Source organism: Cyphomyrmex costatus, unplaced genomic scaffold (assembly GCF_001594065.2).
Source record: "Cyphomyrmex costatus isolate MS0001 unplaced genomic scaffold, Ccosl1.0 scaffold5, whole genome shotgun sequence".
Lineage (NCBI taxonomy): Eukaryota > Metazoa > Arthropoda > Insecta > Hymenoptera > Formicidae > Cyphomyrmex > Cyphomyrmex costatus.
Window position 1 is genome coordinate 5,425,995 of NW_017279267.1, and position 12,498 is coordinate 5,438,492.

At 30.1% G+C, this 12,498-nt stretch overlaps 1 protein-coding gene across 1 annotated transcript in view; it reads left to right on the forward strand.

The window, feature by feature from the left end:
- Positions 1 to 12,498, forward strand: part of LOC108778297 (visual system homeobox 2) — a 52,521-nt gene that overhangs the window by 24,174 nt on the left and 15,849 nt on the right. The window contains exons 3-4 of the mRNA XM_018545427.1: positions 5,970 to 6,059; positions 8,770 to 8,900. Coding sequence (XP_018400929.1) covers positions 5,970 to 6,059; positions 8,770 to 8,900 — 221 coding nt within the window. The remainder of the gene's footprint in view (positions 1 to 5,969; positions 6,060 to 8,769; positions 8,901 to 12,498) is intronic.

The following is a 12,498-nucleotide window of genomic DNA, read 5'->3' on the forward strand; positions in this document are numbered from 1 at the left end:
TCTGTATATAAAAAAATCATGCGTTAGAAAGGTGTAAAAGATAAAATAACAATTTAAAATTATATTTTTATATAAGAAAGAGAAATAAGGGGTTGACACAGTAAGGCGTGACTAAAGTTAGCGACAGCGTATAAAATTGACGAGTAATGTGATTTTGTTGGCTCGAAGGCTATTAGAGCAATGCAATTCGTTACAAGCAGTGTACTGACTAAGCTGATGATTTACAAAATTTATAAATAAATAAACGATTTTTTTCTTCGTAAATTATACAAATTTGCACGTTGGATTAATTTAGTTACTATTCTATATATACATTTTTATTCGTTTTAATTAAATTAATAATTATAAACACATAATTAATATTTACATATAAAAATAACTTATATGCTAATGATATTTCGTTAAATTTAACATATATATATATACATAAATGTTTTAAAATGTCGTAAAAAATAGTTGTCCTTAATCACTTTTGCGAATAACACTTGATACAAAAAGAAAAACTGTCATATATAATTTTGTGTAATTTTACAACGAAATTGTTTAAAATCTTATATAGAAAAGTATATGTAAACTTTTTGGTTGTACTATTAATTTATTCTCCCTGTACTTTTTAGTCTTGACCTATTTTTTGCGATTAATGTAAAATAGCAAGAAATGAAAACGTATGTGTTCGGGTTGAATCATTTCATCTTACGCGCGACGAGGTAATTTTCATGTAAATCAACAAAAAGCTATTTATCCCTTTTTCATGCCGCGAAGGCAAAGAAGGGGGAAGGTAGAGGGCAGAAACGAATTTTCAATTACTAGGTACAAAAGAACGGGTAATTCACAGTCTAAAATGTCTTTGCGACATGTACACATTACGAGCGGCGTGGCGTGTGGGCTTGAAAAGATTTCTAAATTAAATTTTGGGATTAGTATCCAGGTTTAATGCGGACAAGTGATAGCAGAAGATGTCCCAAGGGTGTGCTACACGCTACCTTGGTCCTCCTACCAACCCCCATGGGATCATCATACATACGGCCTACTGTGTAAGGACACGGCGATGTGCCGTGCTGCCCTCCTCGCTCGTAATACTTCACGCGCGTTTCTATTTGCTGGATGTAAACTCGTTCTCTCTTTTCCGTCTTCTTCTTCTCTCTCTTTCTCTGGAACGTCAATTTTCGTCCACGCAAAACGTAATGCCTAGTCTCTCGAGCTACTGTTAGGGTTAGACAAAAACGCAATATATAGATCGTGCAAATCTTATTTAAAGCTGATAGTAGATAGCAGTATTTGTACACACACATCAACCAATTATTTATAAAATTACTTTGAAGTTAAAATAAAATTTAAAACAATCGATCGCTAGTTAATATAAAATGAAATTAATAGAAACTTTGGAACATCTTTATTAAAAAAGAATTTATTTAAATCACTATAATTTTAAGATTCAGATATAATTGTAATAATTATTATATAATAATAATAATAATCATGAGTTTAAATAACGTTAATATTTTTAATAGAACTATTAGGACTATTTCCATCCTTAATATTTTATTCTTAATGTATCTCTAAGTATCTTTTATAAAGTATTTCTTAGTATTCGTGTAATCTTTACATCTTCAGAGAGCATCTCTTTCTGTGTTATTTCTTCATATTTATCATTTGGCTATATATAAAATACAAATATTTTATAATTAGATGAAGTTAAAACAATTGAATTAATTATTTGTCAATGAATTGAATAGGAGAAAAGCTTTTTTACTCTACTTAGGTCCGTATTTGTAGACGTTTCTCAAATTTCATCTCAAGAGCATATCAGGCGAGATACTTAGAATGAAATCTTATAACTTGAAACACGAACAATTCAATAGTCATATCTTAATTAGAAATCAATTGAAACTGTATTTATTTAAGACGCGGAATGATTACTCATGTGAAACTTGTTTTGAGATACAAGATGTCAATTAAAGCTATGTTTTTCACCTGTTTGAAAATAACCTTTCCAAAATCAAGTTAATGACAATATGACACATGTTATATGACACATGTCTCACTTGAGTCATAATTACACAAATGTGAAGTAAATAAACTCTCAAGATTCGTCTATTGAACTGTTCTACGACTTAAAATTAGTTTCAATTGAGTTTCTCAGCAGAAACACAACTATAAATACGGGCCTCAGACTCTAGATATATGTATACTAAAGTAGAAATGTTAAGAAATACTCACATCTTCATCTGTTTTCACACTTTTAAGATAAAAAAAATGTAATTATCAATGGTGTTCAGCCACTGAATCAGCATTGAATTGGAATATAGTTGTCCAGAAGACTAAGAAATCGAGCTGTAAGACCAGGTTTTGACATGAGTTGTCCGACGCGAAATTTAAAGGCTTTGACAGCTACTAAAGCAAAAGCCTGTTTCTGTCTCGCTTTTTAGCACGAGACTGTGTTAGACGAAGGGGTATTTTGAGGGCCGCCATTGGCTATCCACGTTCCTTATTGTCGGTTGCTTGGTAACAGGCCTGTTACGAACACAGGTACACCCCCGATGGCAACCATCCTGCAGCCGCTACTGACACATACACCATCAAGCGCGGACGAACGTAATCCACCACGACACACTAGCAGTAGCAACCCTCTCCGCGGTCTTTCCGTGCGTACACGCATATCCTTCCGTTCGCTCTGATCATTGCGCCTATATACATTTTAGGGTTTCTCTGAGCACGTAAAGCGTGTATATAGCATGAATACCCTTAGCTACTCCTCTTTTAACGTGTAACACAAATTTCAAATTGTCGATTCTTAACGGCTATGTTTAATATTGGATATCTAATACTTATATATGGATATCGTTAATTTAAATATCTCATATATTGGAAACAGAGAGAGAAAGAGAGAGAGAGAGAGAGAGAGAGAGAGAGAGAGAGAGAGAGAGAGAGAGAGAGAGAAAGAGAGAGAGAGAGAGAGAGCAGATGTACGATATTTAAAAGAAATATTCTGTATTTTTTTTAGAATAATCGTGGGAAATAGTTACAATCATCGTAAAATCTTCATATTATTGACAGTCTAAATAAATAATTAATTGTAAATGAATATACGTATAAACTTGAAATACAATGTTGTTTGTGTAAAAGAGAATATATACTATCTTATATTTATACTACGAGTACTCGTATTACGTCAAAATTTATTCTAACAAGCTAGATTACCCTTAGCTGTTACCAATCTTTAAAATTATAATAACGAATATAGTTTATATTAATAATCATGAAATTAGATATCTTATGATATCCAACAAGCAGGTGTAATATGATATAAGAGTTTTAATGCTCTTAATATCTGTTGCAAGACTAAAGGAATAATTATTTTTCGAGACCTTGTACCCTTTGGCGAGGAAATTCTAAAGGTAGATTGGAGAATATATCAAAGGTAACTTACGGGATAATATCTAAGAGCGAATTAGATGGTACGTCTGATTAACGCTTCGCAAGAGCGAATTAGACGATCCTATTAACGCATACATCTGTGCATACGCATAGTTGCTCGTATAATAGCTAACTAGATTTGATTAATCGATTAGGTTGCGTATTCCTTAAGCGACGCGACACTACGCGTTTATTTAGATAAAATAGTTTCTCATACGCACGATATTGATCACTTTCACGTTATCAAACATTAGCCATGGTAACGAGTACAGCTTATTATCAAAATAACACATGATAATTTTAAATTTGTAAATTGAGTCTTTCGCACGCTAAATGTCAGTAAATTACTTAATGACCTTATTGCCATTCCCCCCCCCCTTTTTTTTACTTTTGTTTCTTCAATGTAAGAAAACACAACATTTCTCTATTTACGTAAAAATCCTTATTTTAGGATATATTTCTGTAGAATGATTGGTTCGATGGCTTGAAGTAAACGAGTGTACTTAAAAACTCGGAACAAGAAGGTAACGTGGAACCGAGGGTTTAAAGAGGCCTCTTTACTGTACTGAAAACAATGCACTGCGCGAACTATAAACGTTGTCGTACTCCGAGCTTGAAATATTTATTTTTTCTTTCCTTGTCCATTTTTCTTTATTACTACAAATTAATGTACTCGACTACATGTATTAATTAGATACTTCTGATCATGCCAAATTATACAATAAAATGGTGATTTATTCATTATAACAATAAACAAATCTTTTAGTATGTACTATCTAGTACCTATTAAAATATTTTGCAATAAAATTTATTTGCATTGAGAATACAACTAGCGAACCAAAATTTACATTATTTATTATTATAATGAAAATATAAATTGTTGCGATAACAATAAATGTTTATTAGAAAAAATTTTATAATATTCATTGTAATTAAAGAATTATCTATATTTTATATGAAAATAACATCAAAATGCCAATTAAGCGAGAAAAAGTGTCAACCAATTTCCTATGTATTAATGCTGACGTCAGTGAACATTTCAGACTCCAATTAGTCGAGGGACATGTATAATTGGAATTTAGCTCTTAATTACTAGTTAATTAGCCACCAGCAGTATCAGCGACAGCGGGAACGATAGTAACGAGAGTTACCCTTAGGGAAGAGTTTCATTGTGCGCAATGCTTCAGGCTGCTTTTCGCTCGTTAATTTGACATTAATTTACAATTGATAATTATTTTTGGCCAACGGATTTCGTTTGCAGCTGGATTTTATCGCAAGTTTTTACGAGTGCCATGCTCTCTTATAGATCAATTTACTGGAAAAATTGCCGTTATTGCCATTGCATATGCGACAATCATTTCATAAAGAAATTTCATAAATTGCGGGCTGTTATAATTGTAACGTACAATTTTTTTTTACAAAAATGTGCATATTACGGAAAGATAATTGAGAAATCAGTTAATACAATTCATTAATTTATTTCAAATATAGTTTTTATATATAGTATATATATAGATTTTTGAAATTATTTTTAAAAAATTCATTTTTTACGTTTAATTAATATTTTTAAATAAAGTTATATAAATTGTACTTAATTATACTGTCAATATTTTGACTGTATACTGCAGTAATTGGATATACTACAATAATTAGATATATGTAGTTAGTAACCGAAAATTACTATAATTATAGTCATTACAATTATAGAAATGATTAAAATTATCATAAAAGTAGTTTGAAATAATTATAATTATAGTTATTTTCAGTTGACAACTATATATTGCTTGATAGAAGTATATATAGTTATTATATAGTTATTATTATTAATAGTATAAAAACCTTAATCATAGTTGTACAGTAATATGTAATTATAGTTACAAATATCAAATCATTTTTCTTTCAGTATATATATTGTTTTATAACTAAATAAGAGAAAATAAATTTTCTAAAAAAGGGAAATAATTTTAATAAATATTTTTTTTATTTTATGCTGAAAGCAATATATGTATAATATTAAATAAATAAACTTTGTTTAGAAATAAAATATTATAATATAATTTAGCTTGTTTTTATAATAAAGAGAGTACAGTAAAGCAAAAACTAATGAATTGACAAGAAGGTAAATTACCGAAATGCAAAATTCACTTTTTAGACACATACTAGAATGGTATTCTGTATCCAAATCATTGCCAAGTCTGATATAATAGGTAATTTGATACGTGATGTGTGTACCTACGCAGTTTCAACATACAGAGTTGTATAATCATCAATTATAGATAATGTTATCAAATAATGAGCTGTGAATTCAGTAAAATATTAATCTCGACACATCTCTGATTTTTGTAATGTACAAACATAAATTCCGCTAATTTAACGCTGCTTCATAATTACGTTTTTCTTTTTACTTTTTGTTAAAGTATAAAATTGCAATATATAACAATAATGATAAATAATAATAACAAACATACATAAATATACTGTTACTTTTCTAAAGTTATACAAAAATTATAATTATTATTACTAAAATTTTACATGTTTGTCTGTTATTACAGGTGTTGGACATAATATAGAATCAGGAAAGGATTTCACGGTAGATGGACTCTCAGGTTTTAGTAAAAAAAAGAAGAAGAAACGCCGTCATAGGTGAGTCTCTGCCAAAAACTTTAACATTGTTTTTTTTCTCTTTAGATCATTTTTCCCATGAAATAAAATTATTCGTTACTTTGATAAAGGTATTTGTGCTCATCAACAACTACTTGTACTTATTGTTAGTAAATATATTCTTCATTAAAAAATTTAAAGGTTTTGTATAATTATTGTATAATTATTGTTAGTTTAATTTTTTTATTTTAAAACAATAGAAAAATATATATGGCTACTATTTTATATAAAATAACTTTAGCAGCCAATTGAAATTTTAAACTTAAAATGAAATGTTGAAATAAAATCTTTTGTAATTATTATTATTTGATGAATATTATTTAAAACAATTCTATACGATCAACATTTGAACTTAACTACAAATTTTGTGAAAAACATAATTGTACGGTATTTTAGTGATTAATTAATTTAATAGTTTCTATATTTGTAACTTTAAAATTTGAACTCTCGATCAAGACATGAAATACAGTAATATTTACTACATTAAAATTCCACTTTTTCTAATATAATACAAATTCTAATGATAAATTCTAATATCAAATATACTCAAAAACAGATTATATTAATATTGTATTAACAAGTATTAGGAAGATTTATTATATACATATACCGTAATAATATTTTTATATAATTTTATTTTAATTTACCAACGCAAAATAAAAAAAATATTTAATTACATGCTGAAATATTATTGGACTTTGTACATACACATATAAATAGGATAATATATATTATTTTATATACATATAAAAATTAAATTATTGTAAAATAAAAGTCAGAAAAAGAATCTAATTAGATAGGGTATATATACATATGTATATAGAAAGAGAGCTGGACTATTCTGTCATTTTCAAGTTTAAAGTATATTATTATAATATAAAATTTATAACTACAAATAATATCTTTTTACACAGTAACATTTTTATAATAACCTTGTATACCTAATCATAATTACTTTTTGAGAGCACAAGTATAATCTTCTAATGTTCAATATACGTTACACATAAACAATATTGTAAAAAATGGACGAAATAGCCCCATTCTACTCTGTATTTTGAATAGTTACATTTCTTATTTAAAAAATGACATTTTATTATATGTATGTGCAATAGCAAAAAAAGATGTTCTCTTTAATTGCAATAAATAAAATTAGAAATATAAGTAATTATTCATAAAGAGCATATTCTAACATCACAAACTTTAAATTAGCGCTTATTTCAATTTATTTGATATTTTGATACGATCACTGTTAAAAATTCGAAAGGATTACACGGCAATCTTTAAACGAGCACACAAAACTAAAGCAAAATTGTCGACGATTTTCGCGTGTCCGCTTAACGAGCGGATGATCGTTCGGGAAATGACTTTCAATTTCGAAGCTTTCGTTCGGCCCACAAAGGCAGATGCCAGCTCGTTCTCCGCGCAACCTACAATTTGTCGAATCGCAAGACTAATTGGACGTCTTGCCGTCAAATTCGCTTCTCCAGTTTCTGTCATATCACGCGCATATGTGCCTTCTGGCTGAACACTCGCCTGTCTACCATCGACTGTCCATCACGCGTTGCTAAGTTATACATCCTGCTTATGAAAAAGAAGAAGAAACGAAGTAATCATTGGTTACTTCGCTTCATCTCTCGTTTCTACATCGAATTTACATCGATAAAACGTATGCCCGTTTGCAACTAATTGCAAGCTAATGAACGGAATAGATACTTGCGGCTACTTAGGAAAAACAGACCTGTGAGGATTGTATGCTAATACATGTTAACAAGATTGAGAGTATATAAGAGTAATTTCAAAAGTATTATTGAGATGATGATTAAATTAAATTAACTTTTATATCACATACACTGCTAACAGAAAACATGTACATGTATTCTGTCATCTTAATAATAAACATTAATATTGTTATTTTAACAATTTAATTAGACATTAAATTAGTTAATTAATTAACATTAAATAGTTAATTAAACATTAAAATTTCGGTGAGTAATCGAAGAATTACATTCGTAGTATATAAATTTACACAATTATTTAGAAGCACCCGTGATCTAGCTTATAGACCGCTGTAACATTTTGTCTCATTCGGTTTGAATTTAGCGGTCCACCAAAAAATGATATTAATATTATTGTTATTATACTTATTAGATAACGTAACAGTGCTCCTTAAATAATAGAAATAAAATATATGTCTATCCTTTGCATATAAATATTGTTTTTAATTTCTTTCTTATAGAAAAGTTTGAGTTCTAAACATGATCTTGCTTCTAATAACTACCTTCTTTTTCAAACAACACATTTACAAATACATTTATATAATACATTGAGTATATGTATAATATTTATTAATATAATTATTAATGTTCGATACTTGATGTATCTTTCTACGAGAAAATTGTGAAAGCTTTTAATTACTTATAGTAATGCTCATAACGTTCTAGTTTTATTTGGATTTGTCTGTAGTATTTTTTAATTCGATATACTTGTCATAGAAAGCATTTGTTTATTATAAAATGTTACTCTGTTAGGCAGGTAATTAACAAAGATTTTGATACTTCTGATTTTGATATATTTTCCTATATAAACGCCATACATACCACTACTTGAACTTTTTCGATATTTTAAGAGAGAGTAGGATAGATTTAAAGTAGAAGCTCTGTAATGGCATATAACTAGGTTCATGTGGTTGTTGCTCCAGGACGATCTTCACGTCACAGCAGCTGGAGGCGCTGGAGGCAGCTTTCAAGGAAGCCCATTATCCTGACGTCTATGCCCGCGAGATGCTAAGCCTAAGGACTGATCTACCTGAAGATAGGATACAGGTAAGCGAAAATAAAAACATTTATTTCTATGCATAAATTTCTACGATTAATTTTATATATTATAGTAGATGAAGTTAATGTCAAATCAAAATAAGAAGAAACACTATTAGAACGTTGAAATCTTTATTTATAACTATGGGACATCTAGAATATATATACTCTTTTTCAATAGTGGCAATATTTTCATTTTTTTAAGTGGTATTTTACACCAAGAATTTTTGAAAGTCAATATATTCTTTAATTGCTTTCTCCTTTTGCAAATTCTAATATGTGGTCTACAATGGCAGTAGCATTAGTGGATGAGACTGTAAGAATAAACAATTGACCAATCGCAGTCGAATTTGAGAAGAATAATCAACTGTGACTGATCAATTTCTTATTCTTACAGTCTCATCTACTACTCTACTGCTGTTGTAAATCGCGCATTAAGTCTATTCTACAATTGTGTAAGCATAGCGTTTGTAAGCGGTTGTAGTTGCAAGAATTGACTAATCATAGTAGAATATTTACCTTAAATTCGACTGTGGGTCAATTCTTACGACTACAAAGACTTACAACTACGCGCTTATGCAATTTTAGAACGCAGGCTTTAAGATTATATATTGGCGTAAGCTTTGTAATAGGCGATAGTGGCTTTATAATAGTCAATGGTTTAAAGATAGATTATGGCAACGCCACAAAAGCCGACTGTAAAAGAAATAAATTTTTAGAACTGGTGATTAGTTACTGCGAGTTTATGGAGAGCAGTAGGTTGATGTAGGTTTTTGCAACAGGATTTTCCGAAATAAGATTTCATTCCATTCTTTTTTCTGTTCCGCTCTTTTCTAATATCTTCTTTTCTGATAGCTCTTCTTTTTTCTTGTTATGCTTTTTTTATTCTCCATCTCTTCCCTACTCTCTAAAATCTTGAGAGTAGTATTCAATTTTAAAGAGTGAAATCTTACTCTTAAAAATTGATAATCAGGCCACTTTTCTTCAACACTGATTCAATTATCACTCTTAATTACTCTTTAGAATTAAATTTTACTTCAAAGATTTTAGAAAGTAGAAAAGAAAGCTTTCTGGTGAGATCTGTGCTGTGCTTGGCAAAGCAAAACAAATGACTGAAGCAAATTGTGTTTCTTTTAAATGTTACTATCTATGCAATAAATATACGATCGATTATTACAAATCTATTAGAAATGGGAGTGCCTTTCTGAAAGGTGCTTTTGACAAATTAATTTTTATTCACGCATAATTATAAATTTCTGAAAAAAATACTAAAAATACAAATTGTGTGTGTATGTGAGATTAAGTGAGTGTTAGCTACTGTATCAATTGACTTTTAGATCAGTTGGTTTTTATAAATTTAACATACAGAGAGCTCACTCTCGTGAAGCAAAACAGAGTACAAAGAGGTATGGCAACAATAGAGTATGCCTACAAATGAGAATCTAAATACAGTGAAGCAAAACAGAGTACAAAGAGGTATGGCAACAATAGAGTATGCCTACAAATGAGAATCTAGATTCTTTTACTCTATTCCCGGTATTTTATTGTTTCAATGATAAAGAGAAAAAAACCGAGAATAAGAGAAAGAGACTCTTCAAATATCGCAACATGCAGTTTTCATCTATGCTGTCCCAATTGCGTGCGTGTGCACATTAACGCAGCTTGCGTATATTGTACATCAGAGGTGCCTAAGTGGATTTAACTAAGAGAGTCCGCACCTTGCCTGTACACCCCCACTACTAACTTATCACGCTTGTCGATTCGCATCGTAGACTAGGGGAAACGGGGAGAGCATGTGGGAGAAAATGGCCCGCGGGCCACGACTCGGACACTTCTGTATATATGTGAATGAGCGTTCCCAGCATACGGACATATACATATGCACACAACCTGTACGCGGCAGCCAGTGATTATATTTTGATATAATTCGAGATACGAGGGCGGCTGCCGCGAGCGGCGGGGGTGGCTGGTAGAGCCAAGTAGAAGGGAGACTGGGAGGAGGGGTGGGTTGGGGAATCGCGCGGGGTGACGGCATGGGGTTGTCGAGGCTGCTTGAAGCGTGCAGGCGCGTACACATAGAGTGCCGGGGAACGACAAAGCGGCCATTACAGGATGGGTGCGGTCCCGCGGGCCAATCAGAGAGAGGAGTCAGGGACCGGACGGCCAATCAGAGCACGCTTTCCACCCGTCTTTTGTTTCTAAATTTGCGCGCGCGACGGGGACACAATATAACGAGGCGCGAGACGGAAAGAGGAGCTGATAATCGTTAACGGGGATATTTTTGCATGGAGAGGTAGCGTCTTTCCTTCTCTGTCGCTCATTTCGTCTCTTTCCTTTTTATTCTATTTTGTATGTTTTCCTCTTTATTTTCGAATTTATCTTCGTCTTTTTTTAATTGAACTAGCGAATTATTTAGACGTCGCGCATTGTTTTTGTACATTATTTGAATTTTAAAATTTTCGATTTATGTGTAGTTACTAAAATATTACTTTGTACAAATAGATATAATCTACAAATTATAATTATGTGCATTAAATATACCTACAGATTATGTACACAAAACACCGTGCTTTATTATTTATATTTTTCTATGTTTGTAATATAATCATGTCTTGCTATTTATATTATTCCATTAAATATGCTTATTCAATTGCACCTTTGACTTTTTAAATAATGTATAAAACATTGCTACGTAATAAATTTTACTTTTTTATGTAAAATTTAATTTACAATTTTACATTACAGTATAATAAATTTGTTAATACTTACAAATTAAAGAAAACGTTTAGTTGATAAATTAGCTTGATAAATTTTGAAAAACAAAGTTTTGGGCATTAATAAACTAGAAAAAAAGCAGCTCTGTATTCTTAAAAATAATAATTTGATAAGACTTATTAATCAAATTGTAAAAATAAAAATGTAATTAGCTTCCTAAAAAAGAAATGTGTGTGTAAAAAAATATAGGTACTGTTGATAAAATTAAATAATTACGAGACGATACAAATAAGTTTTTTCATTATAACATATTTCACATGTCTTCTCTTGTGAAAAATGGTATCAAAATGATAAAAAATTGAATAAAATTAACTAAATTAATACATTTTATTTTTTAAATCTTCGACTAATAGATATTACGATTCTAAGAAACTAGAATGGAAGATTTCCATTCTAGCACTAATGAAATTATCCTGCGTTCATTTGATAATTTGACAGAAAATCGATTTCTGAATGCGTCGAAGTGTTACTTATTTAATGAAATTAATGGTTTTGGATACGTTGACCTGGTCTATGTAGAAATTAATTAGTTATGCTTATTGAACTTTACAAATTGCTGTTCATCATTGCATTATGAATAAACGAGATTTATAAGGAAGCTGTTCTAATAAATATTCTTGTATGAAATCATTTTAATGGATATGATGGAAAATAATATAGTTTAAATAGTAATAAAAGATAAAAGATTAAACAATAAGATTATAAGAGTGAAATAAGCGGCATTCATGTACATTGCATTTGTGCGCGCATTGTAATTTTAAACAATATTTGAACTAATATTAAATGGCGTTAACATTGAGTTGTAAATAATGTAATCACACACGCACGCAGA